Source organism: Tenrec ecaudatus, chromosome 13 (genome assembly GCF_050624435.1).
Source record: "Tenrec ecaudatus isolate mTenEca1 chromosome 13, mTenEca1.hap1, whole genome shotgun sequence".
Classification (NCBI taxonomy): Eukaryota; Metazoa; Chordata; class Mammalia; order Afrosoricida; family Tenrecidae; genus Tenrec; species Tenrec ecaudatus.
Window position 1 is genome coordinate 62,351,014 of NC_134542.1, and position 26,092 is coordinate 62,377,105.

Below are 26,092 nucleotides of genomic sequence, written 5' to 3' on the forward strand. Positions count from 1 at the left end.
CTGGAACTGCCCCCAGGGGCACCGAGACCCTGACTCTTTTCAGAAGTAGAAAGCCATGACTTCTTCCCTCATGGCCTCTGGTGGTTTCCAAACACTGACTACTTAACAGCCCAACTTGTAACCACTGTACTACCTTATAGATGGAGGTGCAAACGTACAAGCAAATGGAGCTTGTACAATAAAGTGAATGCGACGGTAACAATCATTATGCACAAAACAAATGTACAAAAATATGTAAATTAACCTATCACCAAAAAAGACCATTTAAAAAAACAGGCACCAGGGATCTCATTTTCATAATAATGATCCAAACCCGCTGCCACCCAGTTGCTTCAGACCCATTCCAGCAACCCCATAGGGCAGGGCAGAACTGCAGCATAGGTAGGGTTGCCACGGTTGTCAGTCTTCACGGAAGCACGCTGTCTCATCTTGCTCCCATGGGGTAGGTGGAGGTCTCAAACCACCAACCCTCTCATTAACCAAATGCTTCAGCCTTTGTTCTAACAGGGTGCCTCACGTGGTGTGGCCCAGTAGGAGATTTGTTCAGAAAACCCAGATCACTCCAAAGTACCCAAAATGTACATGGGATTTAGACTTTAGAAGAATCTAACATATGGTCAGAAAAGAAAGAAAACAACAGAATCGAACATCCTTTATATAGTAAAACCCCCAAAAACCCTTTGAAAAAATTTTAAAGACCAGAAGGAGTGGGTGAAAGTCAAGTGACACCCAACTGCCTGGATCTGAATTCTGACGCTGGGCAAATGTAAGTGATGGTCACTTCTGTGCCTCCACTTCCTCATCTATAAACTAGAAAGGCCAGGCTTCCTGGTGTCCTGATAAGAACTAAATGAGCTATAAAGTTTTGGTATGTAAAAGTACTAACACTCTAGATACTTCTGAAGATTTCTACATCTTACCAGTCAATAGTACCCCTGGTTTTATAAGGTGTAACAATATTTTCGAAAAAATATATAATCAGTAATGATTATGCAGAAATTCTCAATAGTATTTCTGTGAAAACGATACTCCCCGCCCTACCACAAAAAGATTTAAATGCCATTAAAATGTGCTCATCTCAAAAAAATAAGATCTCTGAGTATGTCGCTTAACTGTAAGTTATAGCTGCTCTGATTAAAGTCTTAAACTAATTACATTTCTATATGAAGAATGCTTTCAATATTAACAACCATAAACATTCCCATTCTCTCCGTGCAAACTGGTTAAGAACATTTCCCCCATCATCAGGGCCACAATGTACCCAGCAAACTACTCTTGGAGCACGCAGCACAAATCACCTCCTTTGGAAAGACAGGACACCAGTGAGGGGTTTTCAAAAGAAAAGAAAGTAACTGTAACATCCATATGTTTATTTAAGCTTTATTATATTTTGCATATTCATACATGTTTCCCAGTAGTCAAACAGTTCACACTATCAGGAACAACAAATCAATTGGAATAATTCATAATTACTTTAATGTGCACAGAAAGAATAGAAAGGATGCATTATTCTATTTGTCGTAAGGTTTCCAAAGTAAGCAGTATTCTTAGTTTTAAAGCTCTAATAGAATCATCTATCATAACATTCAAGTAATACATATTTCAAAAGTTCAGTTTTTAAAAAATAACTAAATTAACAAAGTAACTCTAAGATAACCTGACAGATATGCCACCTCTCCCGTGATCTTCAAAGTAATGCTGCTCAATTCTTCTACAGAAAGCAAGGAGGTTGTTATAGTTTTTCACCTTCTCAGAAAGTTCGTCATTAGTAGTAAGAATGGTATACAAATGCCCAAATACCAGGGCATCGAGTTCAGTTGGCCTAAAAGAAAAGGAGAAATGACAGTGTCGTGAACGGCATTTAACTTTTACGATAGAAAGTATAACATATCCTTAAAAAAACATGCATTCATTGATAAGAGAAAAGTCACAGAAGACTATCATCCTGACTCCACAGAATTTTAGAATTTCTATAAATGAAAGGGAAAAAACATTTTAAACAATGATTTGCTAGTTTTGTGGCTTACTTTTTAAAACAGTTTATTATTCTGAGATGGATCGAAACTAAATTAGTTGTATGATTACCAATTAAATGGGTTAAAATCACACAGATGCAATAATATTCATTCATTCATTCATTCATTTACATAGGCCTCCAAGGTGCCAGGAACTATGCTAGACGCTAGAGTCGGAAAAACAAGAAGGAAACTGTAAGGCGCGGACACAAACATAAACTCCCACAATGTAATTTAGTAAGTGTTGTAACACACGCCGAGCATGCCGCCAAGGCACTGGGGACTTCGCTGTGGTGCAAGGAGAAACAACTGATGGCCTGGATACCCAACGAACCACACATGAGCCAGCTCTACTCCCACCCAACGAACCACAACACGAGCCAGCTCTGCTCCCACCCAACGAACCACAACACGAGCCAGCTCTGCTCCCACCCAACGAACCACACGAGCCAGCTCTGCTCCCACCCAACGAACCACAACACGAGCCAGCTCTGCTCCCACCCAACGAACCACAACACGAGCCAGCTCTACTCCCACCCAACGAACCACAACACGAGCCAGCTCTGCTCCCACCCAACGAACCACAACACGAGCCAGCTCTGCTCCCACCCAAAGAACCACACGAGCCAGCTCTGCTCCCACCCAACGAACCACAACACGAGCCAGCTCTGCTCCCACCCAACGAACCACAACACGAGCCAGCTCTGCTCCCACCCAACGAACCACAACACGAGCCAGCTCTGCTCCCACCCAACGAACCACAACACGAGCCAGCTCTGCTCCCACCCAACGAACCACAACACGAGCCAGCTCTGCTCCCACCACTTCTACAGCTGAAAACACAACCAAACAGACAACAACGATGACATTTTTGTCTTTGTTCCTGTTTTCTATTATTAATGAAAAACAAATTTTATCTACCTTATTATTAATGGAGCATTACCAATCAACATTACAATAAAATAATTAGTAGTAGATTCCGAAAATGAGAACATAACACCCTAACCATGAACTAGTCATTGTTGTTAAGTCCTGTAGGGAGAATATTCTTGGGAAATATGCTAAACCTCACCCAAATGTGAAAATATGTTGAGATACCTGGGTCTGACAAAGAAAGTTACTAGATTGGAGTCAGTCAGATGAACTTTTGAATCCTAACTCTGACTGTTACTATTGGACTACTAACTGCTACTAGGTTTGTATTCTTGAACACTGTATACGAATGAACTCCTGTAGTCGCATGACTTTAAACCACTAGCTCCCAAGTCGTTACCTCCAGTCTCACAATCTCTCCTGAGCTCCAGACTTCTCCATTCCAATGTCTACAGCAGTGGCTCTCAACCTTCCTACTGCTGCGACCCTTTCATACGCCTCCTCATGTTGTGGTGGCCACCAACCATACAATTATTTTTATTACTTCATAACTGCAATTTTGCTACTGTTATGAATCATAATATAAATATCTGATATACAGGATATATTTTCATTGTTACAAATGGAAAATTAAAGCATAGTGATTAATCACAAAATAATATGTAATTAATATGGTGAAATATTTATTTCTAATGACAAATAAATGGAACAATCTTCATGCCGGGTAACAATCTTCATGCCGGGTACTTGGGCGTATCTGCATGTGGTCGGACCCGCCTGGAGATGGTGTCTCAGTTCCTAAGACCATTGGAAATATGTGTTTTTTGATGGTCTTAGGCGACCCCTATAAAAGGGTCTTTCAACCCAAAGGGGTCATGACTCACAGGTTGAGAACCGCTGGTCTACAAGCTATCTTCTCTCGAAGGCTGAATGCCGCTCAATCTGCTTGTCCCCTAGCTTTCCGAAAAAAGAGGCACCACTATCTCCCCAGCTGTTCAAACCAGGGATCTAGGAGTTACCCTAGAGTCCTCTCTTTCTCTTATGGTTTTGTATCCTATTAGGAAGTCCATTGAGACACTACTTCCCATAACATGCCCTGTAAGCCATTACTTCCCACTATCATCTCTGAGTTTAACATCAAGAACCGTTTCATCAGGGTTGCATCCCCTCACCATATGCTGAGCAAATACTCGGGGAATCTGAGTTTCATGAAGAAGAATTGGGTATCAGGATTGGAGGAAGGCTTACTAGCAACCTGCCATGTGTAGATGACACAATCTAGCTTGCTGAAAAGGGAGGAAGACTTGAAGCACTTGCTGAGGAAGATCAAGGGTTGTAGCCTTCAGTGTCAGTTATAACTCTATGTAAAACCAAACTCAGGGGGTCATTTCTCATAGCGATCCTATAGGACAGGGCAGGACTGCCGTTGGGGTTTCGCAAACTGCAACTCTTTATAGGAGTAAAAAGCCTCACACAGCAGATCTTGTGTTTAGCAGCTCAATGCATAACCACTACGCCACCAGAGCTCCCTTGGCTCAATGTGAACAAAAGCAAAAGCCTCCCAACTAGACCAATCAGGAGCATCAATCATGATAAACGGAGAAGAGATTAAAGTTGTCAAGGATTTTGTTTTGGTTGGATCCAGTCAAGAGATGGAACAATGTGTTGCACTGGGCAAATCTGCTACCCAAGATCTCTTTCAAGTATTGAAAAGCAAAGACGTTAGTTTGATGACTAAGGTGCACCTGACCCAAGCCAGCCAAGCCTTGGCATTGTCAGTCACCTCATATGCATGTGAAAGTTGGGCACCGAGTAAGGAAGAACTAACTGATGCAACTGATTATTGTGCTGACAAAGACAATCTAAAGAACCATGGACTGCCAAACAAACCAACAGATCTGTCTCGGAAGAAGTACAGTCAGAGTGTTTCTCAGAGGCCAGGATGGCAAGACTTCATCTCACCTACTTTGGACATGTCAGGAGAGACCAATCCCTGGAGAAGGGCATCATGCTTGCTCAAGAAGAGGGGCAGAAATTAGAGGAAGGCCCTCAACAAGATGGCCTGGCCCAGCGGCTGCAACAACGGGCTCAAACATAACAAGTGTGAGGATGGCACAGGTGTTGCTTCCTTCTCTTGAAGCGACGAGCCACAGAGGGCAGCTGTGAGCCAGAGCCAACCGGAGGACACCTGACAGCTTCACCATCCCTCCGATGAACTACTGAAGCAACCTCCTAATACAGGTCGCTCTGTGGATCCACCTTATTAATTTTACTGATGTTATCAGATCCTACTCCAAGTTTAAAACATTCCAATGGATTCCCATTGTACCTTGATCAAAGGGCAAAAGTCCTCACCATAACAATACAAAGTCCAAACGGCCTGGTCCCTGTCTACCTCCTTCACTCCTCCTTTCAATAAACACCTAAATTGACTGTTTCTTTCATATCAATATAAGAAGGACAAGCTGATCTTTGGGCCTTAGACAACCAGTCTTCCTTATGCCCCAAAATACATTTCCTCTGAACTTTATAGTGCTGTCTACTTCCTATTTTTCAGAAAACCAAATCAAACTAATTGCCTTTGAGTCGACTCCGACTCTCTCAAAATCAGGTTTGAAGCACACCCTAAAGAAGTCACCAGTGAGCACCCACACGTAAGCAGCCACACACTCACTCACTGTCTCGAGAGTCTAGTTCTCCACATGGAACTAAACATGATCTTTTTGCTTATTGCCTGTCTCCTAATAGAATGAAAATTTTACAAGTGAAAGGACCTTATTTGTTTCCTGTTGTGTCCCCAATATTTGGAATAAAGTCCAGCACAATATTATTAAGTCCTCAATAAATGTATTGAGTAAATGAATAAGAAGGTGATATACTTTTCACACCATCTTTTGGGTCATTGGGTCACTGTATTTCCCTCACTGTATTTCAAACTCTTTTTGAACAAACATTGTATTTATCTTCATACACTTGGTTCTAAGAAAATATCCGAGGAACCTAGTGTGCATTTGCTGAATGAATGAGATAGAAAGCACATCCTCACTAACGATGCACAGGATATTTTGTGATTCCCTGTAACATTTTCCTGAGAGATTTGTGACGTACTCGTCAAACTCAACGTGGTCATGTTAAAAGAGTAGCCAACTACATAGTTCACAGGAGCTTATGTGCCTTTGAACTAAAGAGCACCATGTTATCACAGATGGAAAATTAACAAATGGATCCCTGAAGAGCATCAAGGATGTCAAAGATGGACAGACACAGATTTACTTTGTGAGAAGCACTATAAAGCCTAACTCTTCTATAACCCTAAACTTATTTCTTAAAATGTACCTCTTACCTCACTAAGTTAGGATATCTTTTCCTAATAATCTCTGTTTAGGACAACTATCCTTTGCTTCTTGAACCAGATCCTAAAAAGGTGACCATATTCCCTGGTACAGTACAGATGGATACTCTTTATTAAGAAGGGAAGGTTGTGACTAAATTCACATACGTATATTGCTCAAATTAGAATGGTTGAAAAGTATGCCTGCACTGGCCAAAAAGTTATTTGCCACCATTTCTCTTGTTGTCCAAACATTCATGACAATAGCAAAAATCTATCAGCTATTTTGTGCTTTAACAGTGTATGTCAGACAGTGTGAACGCTGAGATGCGAGGCAAGGGTAATGCTGACTGTAGGGGTTAAGGTTGTGGGTCACTTTGGACTGGCCATGATTTTCAGTGGTTCAGTAGTATGGAATGATGCAATACGGTGGTTACAGAATGGCATAGCCATCTTCCATTTCTGTGATTTCATGTGGTCACTCTACATTTTCACTACCTCTGGCCTCTGGGACCTGACTATATTGCTAAGTGAAGAGTGGGCATACACAGTCACAAAACTGGAAAGTATTGAATAACGTATAGGAATGAGCGTACAAAACTTTCAGTGGTATTACGTAAGGCTAGCAGTTTTGTGGCAAGCTCCTCTTAAAGCATCTAATGGAAAATAAAATACATTAAATCAAGCAATATACACGTGTATACATGTATGCACACAGATGTGTGTGTGTATCATACACATGACATCTATAACTCAATGCCATCAAGTCAATTCTGACCCACAGTGACCCCTTACCACTGAGTTGTTTATTCCCCTCGTTATTGGGGTAAAATTAATAAAGTGTTGCCGTCTTAAACACTTTAGGAGTATAATTCTGTGATATTCATGCATAAAACCTTTAGTTAGTATTTTTCATGCAAAGGGGCTTCAGAAAATTTGTAGAGAAATTTCATTATCTTTTGTCTCATTTCCACAAACTCTTTGAAGCCCCTTGTTTGATCCTTACACATTTCAGCCATTGCTTCTATCTATAAATTGTGACACGAAGTACCAAGGTTATCACATTTCAACTACTATGTTAATTGATTCTGATATATAAATAACAGTTTTCCATAATTCTTTCATTGTGAAACACATACTTTGTATGGTCACGTATCTGTGAACCTTGGTGAAAACTCATACCTATGAGGGGGTACCCCCAAAAAAACCAATGCTCACTTGTTTTTATGATGTGAGGGGGATAGCGCATTTGGAGTTTGTCCTACCAGGTCAGACTGTTAAGCAAGCTTTCTATTTAGAGGTTCTGAAAAGATGGCATAATAGTGTGTGACAAAAAGGCCTGATTTGTGGCAGATGGGGGATTGGATTTGCCACCATGACAAAGCACCTACTCATGCAGCCATCTCAGTGCACAAGTTTTTTACCAAAAACACCATGCTTCTCTTGCCCCACACACCTTACTCACCTGACCTAACTCCATGCGACTTCTTTTTATTCCCGCAAATGAAGAGGGACATGAAAGAGCAGTAAAGAAAAAAAACGAAAGAGGTGCCGTCAACCATTCAAATAAGTTTGAAAAGTGTTTCCAAGAATGGAATCATAGATTTGGCAAATGTATTAAGTGTAATGGAGATTACTTTGAAGTGCATAAGGTTGTTTTGTAAAAAAAATTTAAATAGATAGCTTTGAAAAAAACCTGGACTTTAAAGGGTGCACCCCCTCGTATAAACAAAATATCGATTTACTTATGGAAAGTAAATTATACCAAATAAAGCCTGACTTGAAATTAAATAGACAAGCAACAACCGTGGAAATTCTCACCTAATATCTTCAACAGAAAGTCGAAAAACGTTATACTTCAACTAAATTGTTTAATTAAGCCAAGATCACTAAATAACTGTTTCTAATTACTTTTTTATACCATCTGAAAATAAAATATCACTTTCTACTCTCTCGTTTATTAAGTAGTCTGTAGATCACACTTTTTATTTACATAGCAACTCTCCTAAGAAGTCTATGATCTTTCATACATACTGTCTGATTTATCTTTAGAATTTTTATTAGAAAAATATTCCAGGGTGACATACAAGTAAATTTAAGCCCCAAAGAAACGTGCTGCTATCTCATCTAGCATTATTATTCTTCCCACCTACCCACCATTCTTTCACTTGAATAAGCCAAACAAACACTGTATGAAGTAGGAGTGCACGCCTAACCTTCCCATGTAAAACCTTTCTGGCACTCTCTTTTGGGGGCTCTTTTTCCATTATAAACAAATCTTTCTTTCTCTCTGATACCTTTCATATTAACAGTCTAGTTTCAAAAACATTAATTTTGTCTCACTGTTCCCAAATTTTTCTTTGTCAACACCCTATTAAATTGTCATACTATTAGATATGAAGGGACTGCAAAAAGATCTTGGAAAAAATGGAACTGAAGTACGATGGTTTTTTTCCATGAACTTTATGAAGCCCCTCGTATAATCTACATTTCCTTCCCTTCTGCACCAATCACCATTCTTTAGAGCAGTCATCAGGTTAGTAAATCAAGCCCCTTGCTTATTTCCTCTTATTTTCTGAGCCTGTGATTTCTTAATCAAATAAACTTTAGTAAAATCCTATTCCTCCCTGAAATTTCCATCTTAAGAGCCTCAGATTATTTTTCTATTTTCAAATCCTTAATATGCTCTCCCATCAGCATACAAGTCTAAATCTTAAAATCTTACATAACGGTTATGAACAGTATTTGTTAGCTCAAATCTAACTCCTCTAATTTTTCATTCAATTTAACCAATATTATGCCTCCTGTCAAGTTTCTCTCTTTTTTATTCTCCTTCATTAAACTTGTATAAAAAGATCACTTGCAGAGAAATTTAGTTTTATCATTCCACACTCACTGTATGAGAGAGAATGACGGTCCTAGGGCAGCAGTTCTCAACCTGGGGGTCGCGACCCCTTCCGGGGATGAACGACCCTTTCACAGGAGTCGCCCAATTCATAACACTAGTGAAATTAGTGATGAAGTAGCAATGAAAATAATTTTATGGTTGGGGTCACCACCGCATGAGGAACTGTATGAAAGGGTCGCAGCATGAGGAAGGTTGAGAACCACCGCCCAAGGGCCTGGGTAGGTATCCGAGCGAGCAGACCAGCAATACTCTCTGCTGTAATATTATGAAGGTTAAAAAGCCACCGTGTTACCTTTCTTTTTCCTTCTCACAGTGCGCCTTCTTTGTCTTCCTGTCCCAGTTTACATTACTGCTTCAAGATTTTCCCCTTAACTACCCTTTACACCTATTGAAGTCATTTGGTTTTTGTTTTGTTTTATTAAATCATTTTATTGGTTTTATTGGTACAACTTTATCATAATCCATACATACATCCATTGTGTCAAGCACATTTGTACATCTGTTGCCATCACCATTCTCAAAACATTTGCTTTCCACTTGAGTCATCCATATCAGCTCCTCATTTTCCCCTCCCTCCCTGCACCCCCCAGTCATTTGGTTTTTTAATATGACCTTCTCAACATGCTCAAAAGGTAAGCTAAAAAAAATTTTTTTAAGTCACTGCCATCAAGTTGATTCTGACTCACAGCAACGTTAGAGAACCGCTCAGTGCCTAGGGTCTCTCAGGCTATCAGTAATGATGGGGGGGAGGGGCAATACCCTCATCTTTCTCGGAAGGAGCAGCTGGCAGACGTGGACTGCTGACCTTGAGATTAGCAGTGCAATATGTTACCAGGCCATAGAGGATACGCAGGAAACTCATCTGCCCGAGTTCAGTATAAGTTAGAACCAAGATTAGAATTCAGAACCCTGACTTGGAAGCCTCCTGCCATACAAAAGGGCAAATCTAAAAGTATTGCTACACAATCACAGAACCCTTTCTTTTTTTTAATAAATCATTTTATTAGGGCTCATACAACTCTTATCACAATCCATACATACATCAATTGAGTAAAGCACCCTTATACATTCGTTGCCCTCGTCGTTCTCAAAATTCGCCTTCCACTTGGGTTACTGGAATCAGCTCATTTTCCTTTTTTCCCCTCCCCCTCCCTCCCTGCTCCCCCCTCCCCCAAGAAACCTTTCTTAAGAAAAAGTATTACTATGTGAGGCTCTGACTTCTCAGCATACCCGCGATCTAGGGCTATGCACTTCTGAAGGTGGCGTTTCCATGTGTCTCATCCTCCCCTAGAGGACTCTACACTCCCGCTTCAATTACACATGAAAATAGTAGTTTGGTGTTCTATTTCAATGGTGAGTTAGGGAACAAAAAAAGAATGAACAAGCACATTCTTGTGAGAGAAACAAAGAGTATTTGGCACAACCTTCCTGGGCTTTTTCTTACCAATGCTATTTCCAATTTTTAAAAAATCCTTCTCATAGTAAGTCTCCGTGATCATCCTGCGCCCTTGAGAATCTATCAAGATTACAACAGTCAGCATGGCCTGCGGCACCAGCCTCTGTCTTGAATTTAATAGGCCCGGCCATCCCCTCGCAATCATTTTGATGAGACTTTTTGTGAACACACTTAACAAGCATACGACAATGTATTACTGAGAAAACTTGTCTGCAGCCACCACTGTCTCACACACACAAGGTTAAGCATGTTTTGTTTGGGATAAACTTGTGTGCGCATCAGGGGAATCCTAATAGCAATGCTTTTTGACTTACCCTCATACCTTTACTTGAATAAGTTCTCCATTCATTAAGTGAATGCTGTCTCACAAAGTAATGACCCCACTATAGATAACAAGCAGTTGGAGTCAATTCAATGGCAGTGGTTTTATAAATAAAATAAGAAAAACTTGCCACACAGCAAAGTGACCATACAAGTTATTTTTGCTTAAATGTAGTGTAGTTACTTTTTAATATTAACTAAGTAAATAGGCAAAGTTAAAATTAAAGATTAAATCTATGCCATTCTTCCACCATAATCACTTCTTAGAGTAAAATGTGTTAATGCCTCATGTAAGATAAAATTACTTCAAAACCTACATCTCACTATAGTTTCTCAAACACCTTTGGTTCTGCACGGGTTCTAAATTTTGATTGACAAATTTGAATACAATAGTTCACTTATGAAGGAAGAAATTAACTTGATAGTGCCACTGAATTCGAAGCCAAAACCCTTAGCCTCCTTGGGTTTTAACAAAGAGAACAACAAGTTAGATCCAGTCTCCAGCCCTCCCTTGAGGGCAGCATGCATAACAAAGCCAACTTTTAAACAGAATGATGCACTTCAAACAGTAAGACACCCCTCACCCCCTCTGCTGAGCTTTTCAACTCCAAATAAGCCAGTCTAAGAAAGAAAAAAAACTGCATGGCACTACCATTTAGGTACATTCTTTGTGATTGAAACTGAACAAGTAGAAGGAATCTGAATGGCAAACCTCACTAGAAGCCTGGGGGAAGCGGTTTTACCTAGCAGAATTTCAGGAATCCTGTAACTTCTCTAACTCAGGGATCAAGAGACCCCAAATTTTAGTTGAATATCAGTTATATATATCCCATAAGTTATATACTTACCCATTACTTCTAAGTAATATTATTTAAATATTTCTAAGCTATCATAAGGCATTTTAAACCAAATTATTAAGTTCCTACTAAAAGATGCTTCTTAAGATATCAAAGTTAAAATAATATCCAGTAAACCTCTTAAAAATTATCAGCAAATCAAACTGTAAAAAACATTTTATTTAAAAAGCTGAGAAAAGCTTAGGATTTATTAATAAATAAACCACTAAAATTAAAATGCTAAATTAAGCTCATCTTAAACTGGATCACAGGGTAGCTGATTCTGATACACAAAAATTGTAAGCACACCAGCCTATGTGACCACAAGGTGTCAAAGGGATCAGGTATCAGGCATCAAAGAACAAAAAAACCATATAATTGTAAATGAGGGGGAGTGCAGAGTGGAGACTCAAAGCCCATCTGTGGCAACTGGACACCCCTTACAGAAGGGTTGCAGGGAAGAGACGAGCCAGTCAGGGTGCAGGGTAGCAATGATGAAACATAACTTTCTTCTAGTTCTTAAATGTTTTCTCACCTGACTATCATGATCCCAATTCTACCTAACAAATCTGTCTAGACCAGAGCATGTACACGGATACTGATAGCAATTGGAAACACAGGGAATCCAAGACAGATGACCCCTTCACGACCAGTGGTGGGATTGGTGATGCCTGGAGGGTAGAGGAAAGGTGGGGTACAAAGGAGGAACCGATCACAAGAATCTACATATAGCCACCTCCCTAGGGAATGGACAACAGAAAAGTGGGTGAAGGGAGACGTCGGCCAGTGTAAGACATGACAAAATAATAATTTATGAATTATGAAGGGTTCACAAGGGAGGGAGGAGGGGGGAGGAGGAGGAAAAATGAGGACCTGATATGAATGACTCAAGTGGAAAGCAAATGTTTTGAGAATGATGATGGCAACAGATGTACAAATGTGCTTGACACAATGGATAGATGTATGGATTGTGATAAGAATTGTACGAGCCCCCAATAAAATGATTTAAATTTTAAGAAATGTTTGTAAAGGAGGAAAATCCACTTTTACCTACATTAGATATTCTCTTCTGGTTTAAAGAATTGTCTGAATAAAACACAAGTTTCTCAGTTTATACACACACACATACACATACACCCTCTATACTCATTTCCATGTTTTAAAAATTCTTTATTAGGCTGTAAGAGATAAGTGAGTAACATGAGTTCACTGAGGTAAGCATAAAATAAAAAATGGAAAAGGGGCACATGGAAAAAGGTACTGTATACAACATTCCTGGAGTGAGGTCTGGGTACTATGGCAGAGACCAAACCAAATCCACGGATACATATGGTAGCCACCTAAAAAGGAGGGAGGTAAAAGGAAAAGAAATGGGTAGCGGGGGAACAGGGCACTAACCCACACAAGGGAAGGATATTGTTTATATTTCCACAGGGAAAGAGGGACCAGACTTCAACCTGGTGCTCCAAGATGTGAATGCAACATACCTGCATGAAGCAGGGAACCAGTAGAGAAGTCAGAGGGGCCGGCCCCCCATCCCAACTACTTGGACAGCCACCTCTCCCCCCAGAAGAATTTACCTCAGAGGACAGCACTGAAGTTACAGCTCAGGGAGAGGGACATGGTTGATCAGAGCACACAGGAGCAAATGAAGGGGGAGGAAGAGAGAGTGGAGCACAACCTGACCCACCAAGCCCTGAGGACGATATCCCCGCTCAGAGCAGCCAATCCACAGAGAAGACCATACAACCGGCCTACTACGAGAGAACGACATCCCTCAGTGACCCATAGTCCTAAGGGAACAACACTGAAGACACAGTGTGGGAATTGTGCCCAATCTGACCCCACCACACCGAGGCAAAACACTAAGGGTGTGTAATAGAACACCAAGGGGAGCAGAGCAAGGAAGTCCTGAGGGAGTACCAAAATTAAGACTTTGGGGTCAGGGTGTGGCACCCCAACAGACTCCACTGGAAAACACTCCTAAAGACCAACAAACAGACCTTGAACTATTTACAGGCTTTTCTTTGTGTTATTAGTTTTTTCATTTTTGTCGTTGCTTTGTTTTCTTCTGTTGCTTTGTTTTGCTCTGTCTTGTTTTGGTGCATATTATTATCTCTGCAGGTCTACTAGATAAGGTGGGCTGGATGAACAAGTGACCTAAAATCAGTGGCGAGGATGGTGTAAGAGGCCTGGTAGGGCTTGATCAAGGGCAATGTAACCGAGAAGAATTACTGAAACCCAAATGAAGGCTGAGCATGATAGTGGGACAAGAGGAAAGTAAAAGGAAATAAAGGAAAGAACTAGGAGGCAAAGGGCATTTATAGAGGTCTAAATACAGACATGTACATTTGTGAATATATTTATATATGATGATGGAGAAATAGATCTATGTGCAGATATTTATAGGTTTAGTATTAAGGTAGCAGATGGATATTGAACCTCTACTCAAGTACTCCCTCAATGTAAAAACACTTTGTTCTATTAAACTAGCATTCCATGATGCTTACCTTCCCAACATAATTGCTGAAGACAAATGTGTGCACAAGCAAATGTGGTGAAGAAAGGTGATGATACCTGGCTATCAAAAGATATAAAGACTTGAAGGTAAATAAACAGCTATCTAGCTCACAAGCAACAAAGCCCACATGGAAGAAGTACACCAGCCTGGGTGATCACGAGCTGTCAAAGGGATGAGGTATCAGGCATCAAAGAACAAAAAATCATATCGTTGTAAATGAAGGAGAGTGTGCAGTGGGGACGTAAAGGCAACTGGGCATCCCCTTACAGAAGGGTCGCGGGGAGGAGACGAGTCAGTCAGGGTGTAGTGTAGCAATGATGAAGCATACAACTTTCCTCTAGTTCTTAAATGCTTCCCCACCCCCCAAAAAAAATCATGACCCCAGTTCTACTTTACAAGTCTGGCTAGACCAGAGCATGCACACTGGTACAGATAGGAACTGGAAACACAGGCAATCCAGAACAGATGAACCCTCCAGGACCAATGATGAGAGTGGCGATACCAGGAGGGTGGAGGGAAGGTGGAGTAGAAAGGGGGAACTGATTATAAGGATCTACATATAACCCCCCTCCCTGGGGAAGGGACAACAGAAAAGTGGGTGAAGGGAAACATTGGACAGTGTAAGACATGGCAAAATAATAATAATTTATAAATTATCAAGGGTTCATGGGGGGTTGGTGAAGAGGAAGGTGAAAAAATGAGGAGCTAATACCAGGGGCTCAAGTAGAAAGCAAATGTTTTGAGAATGACGAGGGAAACAAATGGACGAATGTGCTTGACACAATGGATGGATGGATGGATGGTGATGAGTTGTACGAGCCCCCACTAAAAGACTTTTTAAAAGGATAAGGGGAAAGAAGGGGAGCACTGGACGTCCTAGAGCTAGAGAAAGTCAATGTGAACGACAGTGCCTGTGAGACAGAGAGAAGCAGACAGACTCTGGGTAATTGTGGAGGCAGAACCAACAAAACTGGACCTATTGCTGAGTTTTGTTGGCTCAGCCTTCATTAATCTTAAAAGTCGGTACCCTGTGTGACCCCTATGGCCTGGCACATAGTAGGAGCTTGGTAAATATTTATTGGATTAAACTGACCTGAATTGAATTAAGTAAAGTAGATTAGGTCAAATGAAAACAAATCAAATTAAATTGTATTGAACTATGATGTTATATTGCTGGTATTACAATGAATGAGATAAAATAAAACATTTATGAATTATTGAATGCATAATCAATGACCTGCTCTGTAAATCTTCAACCAATTCCCAATAAAAAACTTTAAAAGACAACAAAGAAATGAAACTTTAAATTACAAAAAGGTAAGTCAGTTCATAATTGAGCATGTTCACGTAGCAATGTTTATTATTTCATTTTATTAACTTTTTTTAGCCACTAAGCATTACTCTATCTGAGCACCTATGGTTAAACCAGTAGGTTCTTTATGCTTTAATAGTACTGTACAAGTCAGCATCTGGCTAATATTTCATAGTTCCATACACAGTCCCCCAAGTTACCTTTATTTGTATTTTGTCATATTATAAATGACTGATATACACTATCTACCCTTGGCAAGACAGTGGCAAGATTAACTTCTTATAACACATTAATAGACTACAACTATATAAGTAATCATTTTTATACAAGGAACAGGAAGAAACTTTGGGCTCCTAGAGACTCCCACTGTGCCTGTTTGATTACTACAAGCATACATTTCAAATAACTAAATCTTTTCATAAATATTTATTCAATAATTATAACTGAGCTTTATTTATTATCTGTTACACTTATTAGACCACATTAAAATTAATGTTAGAACCTGTTCACTTGGCTGTTCATTAATGGTCTCTTTGAGGGGAAAAAAGTAATCCTCCAGCATGAGAAAAACATCTGGAAGCTCAAGACATAAAGAGAGAGAAATTTCTTACTGCTTATTGAAGAAATACGGTTGTGTCCCCAGTCTCTGAGAAAGGGCCTGGCAGCATTGGTCTACATCTTCTAAGACCTAACATAGTCGGCAGACCACAAAGGGAAATATTTAAATGAGCAAAACAGTAAAGCATGTCTAAAACTTCATGTACAGCACATTTTATAAAACAAACATTAGTTTCCTATAATACAGTCGCAGACTAGAGGCTATGTATATAAGTAATAATTTTTATACATGAAACAGGAAGAAAAATTGAGAGCAAATTTCCTTTAAATGCAAATACATTCAAGTTATTAGATATATAAAGGTTATCATTGAGATAGCGTTTCCCTCAAAGCCCTACTCCTTGTAAAAAATGCTATCTTAACGCATCCCTTCAAATGCCTCTGCATCTATAAAAGAATGACACTGCTGCCCACCATGAGTAAAAGCATCACAAGTAGTGATGGATTTTATTGACTCCATCCCTATTCATTTGCCCAGTCCCCCTCGTGGCCAATGGCACACATCAGTGAGATGGCTGACTAGGACTAGCAAACAAGAGACATTAATTAGCTTAATGATGCTCAAACTCACAGTCTTGACAAGATACGCTTTGTTTTTTACATTTTGCTACTTTGGTAAATTTAGGACCAGAGGAAAATATATATTTTTGTTTTGTTTTAAGCCCTGCCGCTACTGATCTTTAAGATGACCATAAGAAGCACACAATATACAAGTTACACCGCAGCAGGCATACCATTACCTCATTTAAAGAAAGCATTCTAAGATGCATCTAGGGAATCTTGTCCAAATTGCTAACAGTGGCAAATTCTATATGGTCAAATTTCACACAGATGTTATATCCTTTTTACACTTTTCTGCCACAGATATACATGTATATATATTTTTCACTTTAAGCATGTGTTTTTATTACTTTAAACATGTGTGATTTTTATAAAATAAATTATACAATAACTACTTCATGTATGCAAATGTTCACCAAACATTTTGCTGATTTTAGATTATGTAGGGATTTATTTAAAGGCGTATCAACACAAGGATACTTCTGTGGAGAGTTTTGTCAACTCTAATTGGAACTGACCTGGTCCAGAGTCTTGTTACCCCAGCCGATGGCCTTCATCTTACGTTTGATTTCCCACTGTTTCTGATAGGCCAACACACGATTCAGAGGCCAAGGGTATGGAGATCCATACCTAGCGTAAGTAATCTAAAGTAAAAAGGTTTTGTTAAGAGCATGGTTCTTCTTAAAAACGAAGAGGCAGTTTACAATAAAATTCTGATGGAAATATATTTCAGAGAACACATTTAGAACAAACTGGAAAAAAATACATAGCTTGCAGTCTAAAAAATTAAAATTTTAAACCATTCGCTTTAAAAATATATAAACTTTTATGTACTTTGCAACCAGTTCTATCAAACAATGACACATAGCTTCCCTAAACTGTATGTGCAAGCAGAATTAAAGTAAGTGAAAAACTGTATCACTAATGGTATAAACCACAATGTTTCATTTATGAGCAGGGACTTGAGATTCTGAGCAAAAGTGTTTTCTCATTAAATTTTAATTAAGATAAATGCTGCGGAAGCACTCACCTCCGTGCCTGTAGCCTCGTCGCACCACTGAAGATACAGCTAGGGACAAAAGAGTAGTCACGGAACTTTGCAATACCAAGGAGAAAACAGATTTTTAAGTTATTTCCTGCACCGCTTAATTTTTATCAGCCAACTTTATAAAAGTGACGTGTGTTTGGTGATGTGTTTGTGGTTGTTTCTTCCCCTTAGCTAATAGTACTATAGGAAATCATTAAATTTAATCCTGATTCTTTATAAAAATAGTATTTGTTATTCATGTAGTAGACTTCTAAATATCACTAAGGTATTTTATAAATGACATTTAAGTAAACAGCACAATGCTGAATAAAATAGTGAGTGGGCAAGAACCACTCAGTGTAACAAATGGAAAACTTAGAACAGAAGATGTGGGAGCTTGAATACTGGACCAAATAATGTCAGAAAGCACATTAACCCTACAGTTAATTGATTATTTTCAATTTCTCAATAACTCTAAAATAATACATTTTTAAAGTATACTCCATGGGGGCTGGGAGACTACTCTTAAGCCCTGTTATCATCTGTCATACCTCTGCAGTCAACAGCATATTGTTGACTAATTCCATGTAGGCTTTCATCTCTGCTTTTTGGACTTCGTCCAGCCCATCACTAAGCGAATGGCCCTGGAGGGAATTTTAAAAAATTTAAGGGTGTCAGATAAAATACAAAAATCTTTCAGCTATCTTACTACCAAGTAATATGGCATCAATGTTTCTACTAGAAACGTGCAATGGGTTAATTTCAAAAACAATTCCTAAAACAAAATTATTTTTATGAAAGCATATTTATTATTACTACTAGTATTTATTTTTAATTTTCAAAAGACAAAGTTACATTAAAATCATTACATGAAAGAAAGGTCAGTAAGCTTTTTTAAGAGACTAACACCCTAGTAACAATGTCAAGAAAGTATGGAGCTGCTAACCTCAAGGTCATGGTTCAAAACTACCACCCGCTCCACGACAAAATGACGCGGCTATTTGCTCCTGTACAGATTTATAGCCTCAGAAATCCTCTATAAGGTCACTACTAGTCAGAATAAATTTGATGATAACCTTATTTGTAATTTTTTAATGCGAAAATATGGACATGTATTGCTTATAAAGAGGCCAATTTTTAAAATAGAGTAAGAGGTACAGGGAAGCTTTTGGAATCAATTAAACATCAATTAACAACGGTATAGTATAATAAGTGGTAGATGAACAAAACACATATCCTTTAGTTCAACCTGGTACCCTGATAAAAGTTGTTTAAAGTGCACACATTATAACATTGTAATATCACCCAATATCACTCTTTGGAATTTATCCTAAAAGAGATAATCACACAAATGTACAAATATTTATGTGTAAGAATATTTATCGGGAACTGATTACAAGGATCTACATGTGACCTCCTCCCTGGGGGATGGACAACAGAAAAGGGGTGAAGGGAGATGTCGGACAGGGAAAGATATGACAAAATAATAATTTATAAATTATCAAGGGCTCATGAGGGAGGGGGGAGCAGGAAGGGAGGGGGTAAAATTAGGAGCTGATGCCAGGGACTTACATGGAGAGCAAATGTTTTGAGAATGATGAGGGTAACTAATGTACAAATGTGCTTTACACAATTGATGTATGTAGGGATTGCGATAAGAGTTGTATGAGTCCCTAATAAAATTTTTTTAAAGAATATTTATCTTAGTACCCCTTATAACAGTAACAACAACAAAAATGACAACAACCTAAATGTCCATCAATGAGAGTTTGACAAGTAAATTATAACACATCGATATGACAAACTGCTATAGAACAATTTTAAAGGTTGATGGATAGCTATCGCTATTAATGTAGGAAAATGTCCAAGTATATAAGTTCCTAGAGGAAAATACCATTATCTTTTCACTCCATTTTCCACAAACTTTTGAAGCCCCCACATATTGATGATTTTAAAAGGCAGGCTGAGAATTAATATATGAGTCTAACTCATAGCAACACTGTAGGATGGAGCAGGAACACCGCACAGAGTTCACAAGGCTATAAATCTCCATGGCTGACTGCCTCATCTTTTGTCCATGGAATGGCTGGTGGGTTTGAACCATGAACCTTTTGATTAGCAGTCCAACAACACAGAACCGAGAGTATCACCAGGGCTCCTTAATAGTATATCTATATTTTCTAGATATGCATATAGAAGGTTCTGAGATGACAGTTCCCAAAGTTTTAATGGCAGTTGCCCTTAAAAAACTATTAAACTCTAAAAGGAATAAATGAAAGGTAGAATAATTTAAATGGACAGACTGGCACATTCAACTTTTAAATATACCCTATATCCCTTTCTCGAGTCGGTCTAGTGTTTGAAAATTTCCCAATGGATTGCAATATACTCCTATCCCAATGAGAGCAGCTGATATAATGGGAAAATAATCGATTTTGAAATTTTTAAAATAATTAATCTGACATTTTATAACATTCTAACAGTTTTCAATTACAACAAAAAATTCTCTTAAGCATAAGCTGAAAACATATCTACCATTTTGGAAAGATCAAGCTATCTCTTGCTGCCATTTACTTACACTATAGGGGGAGAGGGGTAGACAACTTATGTTTTAGAATTATTTCTCTAGTAGTTTATATTGGCATTTTATAAAAGTAGGTTGAAATCAATGTAAGTGCTAAGACATACTAAAGAATGATGAATGGTTTATTTAAGAGTCACTGTAATCAAATCCATTTAGTATTTTTTTATTACCTTGGCTTTAACAAATTGAACTATTGGGCCAAGTTCTGACACTACTTGATTTCCCACATGAATAAAAGGCACTTTACCTGTTGAGGGGAAAAAAATGCATGAAAACACTTAGTAAATTAAATTCTGTGCTAATAAAAGAAAATTAACATAAAACTGGGATACATTTTATTAATACAAATATTTCATTATGGTAAACTTTTTGAAAATTATAGTCAAATGTTGGTATGGTCTACAAATTTTAAAATACTAGTTACTATTTGTAAGTTTAATAACAATTCTCGATTTGTTCAAAGAATAAATTAAAATTTTAAAACACAATCAGAATAATTTCTTGAGTTCTTCACCTGGATATACCTAACAGATCCAATAGTCCCATTTCAGAGGTAACACTAGAAAATCACTATACAGTAATAAACACTAATTATCCCAATTACTAAACTAAGGCAGTAATTCATGACCAAAGATACTTGTCAAAGAAATGTAACTGGGTTTTCTCATCAGAGTATAGTGAATAAATCTGTTTGGAACTCCATGTAAGGACCTTCTCTTTTTCTGTCTTCCAATGCTAAAGGTCTCATTTCCATTAGGGTCACGATGTTAAGCATATACTGGGACATTAATACACTTCTTTGGCTCAAAAAAATCATGAATTAAGAGAATTAGAAATTCTTTAAGGCTAATGCTAGTTTCTGTGTTAGTTACACAAAGTAGGGCCTCAACACACATGGGAACAAGAAATATACAACGCACAAAGAACCAGTGACTTCTCCAAAGAAATGCCATGTTTTAAACAGGAGCACCTCGCTTTAATCCATACTACTCGTTGATGAGATTATCAGAGATGACGTGAACAAAATGGGCTCCACAAAGCAAGACGGACCATCCCAAGTCAGCAGACGAAACCTGCTGTCAGACCTGGTTCATATCAAGTTCACAGGAACGGCTGGCTTCGTCTTGTTCCTTTTTCAACAGATTCACTCCTCTCTGACTCGTCAGCCTGAGGTTAAGGGATGAGGTGCAGAGCACCAACAAAAGCGTCCTGGGCTTCCAAGGGATAGCAAGCATTACAAAGGGATGGCTGGGCCTTTGACAACAAGTCAGTAGATGTGCTTCAAAGGCACGTCCATGTTACCAAAGTAAGAGCATTGGGTTCTGTGGTCCTTCTTCTACCCCTACAAATCTTCTAACTGCTAATAATAATGTAAGTAGTATAGACTCTGAGATAAAACTATCTAAGAATGAGAGTGCTTCATGAATGAGCCAGCCCCAAGGATATTTGGAGATGTGACTTTTCTAGACTATTTCTCGTTTTCAAACTACAGGAGTTTTCCAAAAATTCATGGGAACACCTGAATGAAAGGAGAATAGACTTTCCCATGACCTCTCTGACACCCCCTGTAGAGAGCCACTATGAATCCGCATCGGCTGGATGGCAGGCACTCAGGTTTGGGCTTTTGGTCATTTGGTGTGCTCCAAAGAAGTATCTGCTTCCTTCCCTTTCTTAAAAATATACTGAGTATTACAGATCCTAAAGCAGAGACGTCATCTGAGCGGTCACTGTGAGCCATAGTTGACTTGATGAAAGCAAGCTTGAGGTTATTTTGGAATGCATCTCTAAATATAAAGAGATATGGAAATGAAGGCAATACATTAGAAGAAAATAATAGTGTTTTCTATCATGAACCTGACTCTAAATGAAGCTAATGTTGTATCGTTATTATTGTTAAAAATCAGGCAAGAGTCCAGTGAGACGTTTAATCTCTGGCACTAATAAAAGTTCACTCTCCCTTATCATAAAAGAAAACTGAGGAAACGCGTCACAGTTTTTCATTTTAGGCAAAATGATCATTCTAAAAATGATCTTTCTACAGAAAGCAAGAACATGTTGCCAAGCAACTCTAAATCCAAAGAAGGGGTCTTGGATGTCAGCTAATCCTTGCTCCTCCTATTACAGATGGACTCATTAAGACTTAGCCAAAACAAAACGGGGGGAAATCCCAAGGAAATAGCTAATATGTGACAAAACCACAAAATGTCAGGGTGAAAATGCCCTTAGTTTTAGCCAAGAGGGCTTTTGACTATTCCATGCTATTTTCTGCTTTAATAATCTATCAACTATACAAATAAGCAAAATTATGATGAAAGGATGTGGTAATTTCAGAATGAAAATAATTTAGATAAGGTACTAGAACAGCGGTTCTCAACCTGTAGGTCGTGTCCCCTTTGGGGATCGACCAACCCTTTCACAAGGGTCGCCTGATTTATAACAGTAGCAAAGTTACAGTTATGAAGTAGCAACGAAAATAATGTTATGGTTGGGGGGGTCACCACCACATGAGGAACTGTACTATAGGGTCGCAGCATTAGGAAGGTTGAGAACTGTACCAGAACATGCCTTTTCAGCTACAGTATATACTCAAGTATAAGTCGATCCGAGTATCAGCCAAGGTACCTAAGTTTACCACAGAAACTGCATTAAAAATGTGCTGAAAAACGTGGCTTATACACGAGTATATACGGTACATACAGGGAACTCCTATGACTGTACATATATGTCTCTGCAATATTTATATTTGTTTTTCATGAAGTCTAAAAAAAGAGCAGTGCAGTATAGTCATTTTAGGAAACAGATTTTAACTTTAGTATTAGCTACTGGACTTTGTATATGTACATACATAAACACATTACCATATGACTATACAGAGAAAAAAGATGGACAGGAAGCAATAGAATGCATATGACCACAATTCAGGAAAAGTTATAGAAATGTAGGTAAACACTGATTCACTCTGTAACTAACCTACAAAAATGTATGCATACATCGAGTCACTATGTGACTGATCTACAAAAAGCTAAAATATTGCTAATCTAGGAATTCTTTTATGGAAATGGTTGTTCACATATATATGCCATTATCTTTTTATTCTATTTTTCCACAAACTTTTTGAAGCCCCCCTCACAGATGTAGTCATATAGAAGTTTCCGTGTGTGGAGGGGGCATATTTCACAGACATTAAAAATGTTTACCTACAAAGAACAGATAGCTCCCAAAGAAGTAAAGTAACACTTCCTACCAAATGATTATATTCAAGTTACTCATAAAGAAATGGGTCTATGTGTTACTACTGCTCTATCAAAGCCATAATAATAATTCATTTCCATGATATGTAATATTTATTAAACATCTTTGGGGCACATTTTTATGCTAAAAATTATTTTAATCATATTCATTGTGAATAGTACTTTAATCTGCTAACACATAACACTGAAGAAAAGTTAACACTAACTATTAAAAATAGCAGATAAGCTAAAACTTTTAAAAGAATTATCTTAAAATCTATTAAAATAGAGCATTAGGGAAAAAGATAGGAACAAAACTTGCAGTTGTGATTTTAACTCAGGTCTATACAAGCTAATTTAATTATTCTATAACCTCTGAAGTAATTTACAGAAATGTGATGAATACTGAGTAATGTGATTAATAAGTGGGATAATATTAAAATAAATGTATCTTCATATATTATAATATACAATATAACAGAATAACTCATTAATATTAAATTTTATTTCTAAAGAGGAAACAGTCATATAACAAAGACTGGGGAAATCAGAGTTCACAGCTTTTCTTAATATTTACTATTTTAAAAATTGCTATAATATCTCAAAAACTATCTCTGGCTACAGAGTTGAAAGGATTAGACACAACCAGCCCCAAAATATCAAGTCTGCAATTGATATTTCATAAAACGAAAGGAAAATTCTTCAAAGGGTTAAAAAAAAGGGCATTTTTAATATGATAGTCTAAAATGGGCTGTCACGAAATTTATAAATGCAGAATTATAACAAAGGAAAATATCACTTACCAGAGGGAGACATGTACTCTGCATTTGACCTACAAACCACTTTGATAGGCAGGTTACACATTTGCAAAAAGGCCTGTGAACAAGAGGATTACAGTAAATCCCATGAAAGCACCGGTACAGTTCAACACAACTTTTCCTTTTTCTACACTGAAGCGTTAATACAGTACAGCACCCAGTAATCCACTGGTACAGTAACACTCATAAAGGTAAGCCAACCTAAAGGAAGGATTGGTTTTCTAAACACAAAATGCCATGTCAGTACTAAAACTTAGTATGACTTAGACACAGGTAGATTATTAAAATGTAAAGCATTTATTTACCTTTAAGAAAGAAAATGCACATTATCCACACTTCTCTTTCCTATATTAGTTGGTAAAAACTAATTACTGTATTAGGTAGGCACACTCTATGCTGCTTTCGGTGTCTGACAGATAACTGAATCCACATTTTAAAAGCTATTGTTTAATCCCACCACTCTTTCCAGGATCTTTTTTTCCCCTCTCTTGTTAAGGAAAAAACTCTCAAAACATTATTCTGCTACCTGAATGTTCTTGCCAATCTAATAATTACTCAAAATTCTAAACTGACACTTCTATGCTAATCCAGTTTTATTATTTTTACAGTGAGCATTTTAGATGCAACTTAAATATCCAACAATAAGAGAATAGGTAAAATCATGTGATAAATCCAAACCATAGAATGTTAAATAGTTGGTTGTTTTATTTTGTTTTTTTAATTATGCTTTTGAGGAAATTTTTATGAAAATGAAAAATATCCACATTATAATATAAATCATACTAATTCATTTGTAAACATTTCTAAGATACCAATGAACTCTGTGCCTAACCCATAAACCTTCTGCCTAGTCCTTTCTTCTATTTTTCATATGCTCAAAGTTTACTCACCTCATTCTTTCTGCCAGTACCACTTGGCTAAATCTTTTGCTAGGCTCACAAGATTTACACATCTTCTTTCTACAAACATATTCAACTGAGGAGGTTCTAGGCTACAGTGGCTTTAAATGTGTACAAATTAGAACACAACACTTCTACCTATTTTGAAAGTGAGAAATCTATTACAAGTGTCAAGTATAAATTAAGATAAATTAATGTATTAACAAGAATATTACTTATCCTATTCTAAGACCATTAAAATATTAAGATCATATTGTAAGATAAGCCTACTGTGACCCACTAGACCCATGACTTGCCATGCGAGGCTAAGTAGAATCATTTCCTCAGTTCTGGATTGGAAATCAATTGTGACGATAAAGGTTAAATTCTAAGAGTATTAAGCAGCGATAGATATCTTGTACAAAGAACCCCATTTACCCAAAAATCTGTGAATTCTCTTCATCAAACTTGTCTTCCCCAAACTCTAGTCTATCAGAAATGCTTTCCTGTAAGATAAACTGCACATGATTCCGATCCCTCTGGATCCTCAAACTGCTCTGTAAATGTTGGTACATGTAACTGATCGACCCAAGTGCATGTAACCACTTAGAATGTCAAAGATTTGCTTACGATTTTTTTTTTCAAACTTGTTCCCCTTCCAATCTTCCTCATTCCCAAGGCCGCACCCAGGATAAGAGTAGAGTACTTTTAACTGTCCCGGGCTGGACCAACAATACTACCTAAGAGTGTATTGTGACAGGGATTTCATTATCCAGCCCTTACCCCTTATTCTCTTTCTTTAC

At 38.0% G+C, this 26,092-nt stretch overlaps 1 protein-coding gene across 1 annotated transcript in view; it reads right to left on the reverse strand.

Annotated features, from left to right (window-relative positions):
- Positions 1 to 1,366: 1,366 nt before the first annotated feature.
- MTX2 (metaxin 2) overlaps positions 1,367 to 26,092 on the reverse strand; it is an 84,991-nt gene continuing 60,265 nt past the window's right edge. Inside the window, exons 4-10 of the mRNA XM_075529519.1 lie at positions 24,397 to 24,469; positions 20,534 to 20,610; positions 18,331 to 18,423; positions 17,783 to 17,821; positions 17,271 to 17,396; positions 16,185 to 16,261; positions 1,367 to 1,822 (exon numbers count right to left, since the gene is read on the reverse strand). Of these exons, the coding sequence (XP_075385634.1) occupies positions 1,648 to 1,822; positions 16,185 to 16,261; positions 17,271 to 17,396; positions 17,783 to 17,821; positions 18,331 to 18,423; positions 20,534 to 20,610; positions 24,397 to 24,469 (660 nt within the window). The 3' untranslated portion in view covers positions 1,367 to 1,647. The remainder of the gene's footprint in view (positions 1,823 to 16,184; positions 16,262 to 17,270; positions 17,397 to 17,782; positions 17,822 to 18,330; positions 18,424 to 20,533; positions 20,611 to 24,396; positions 24,470 to 26,092) is intronic.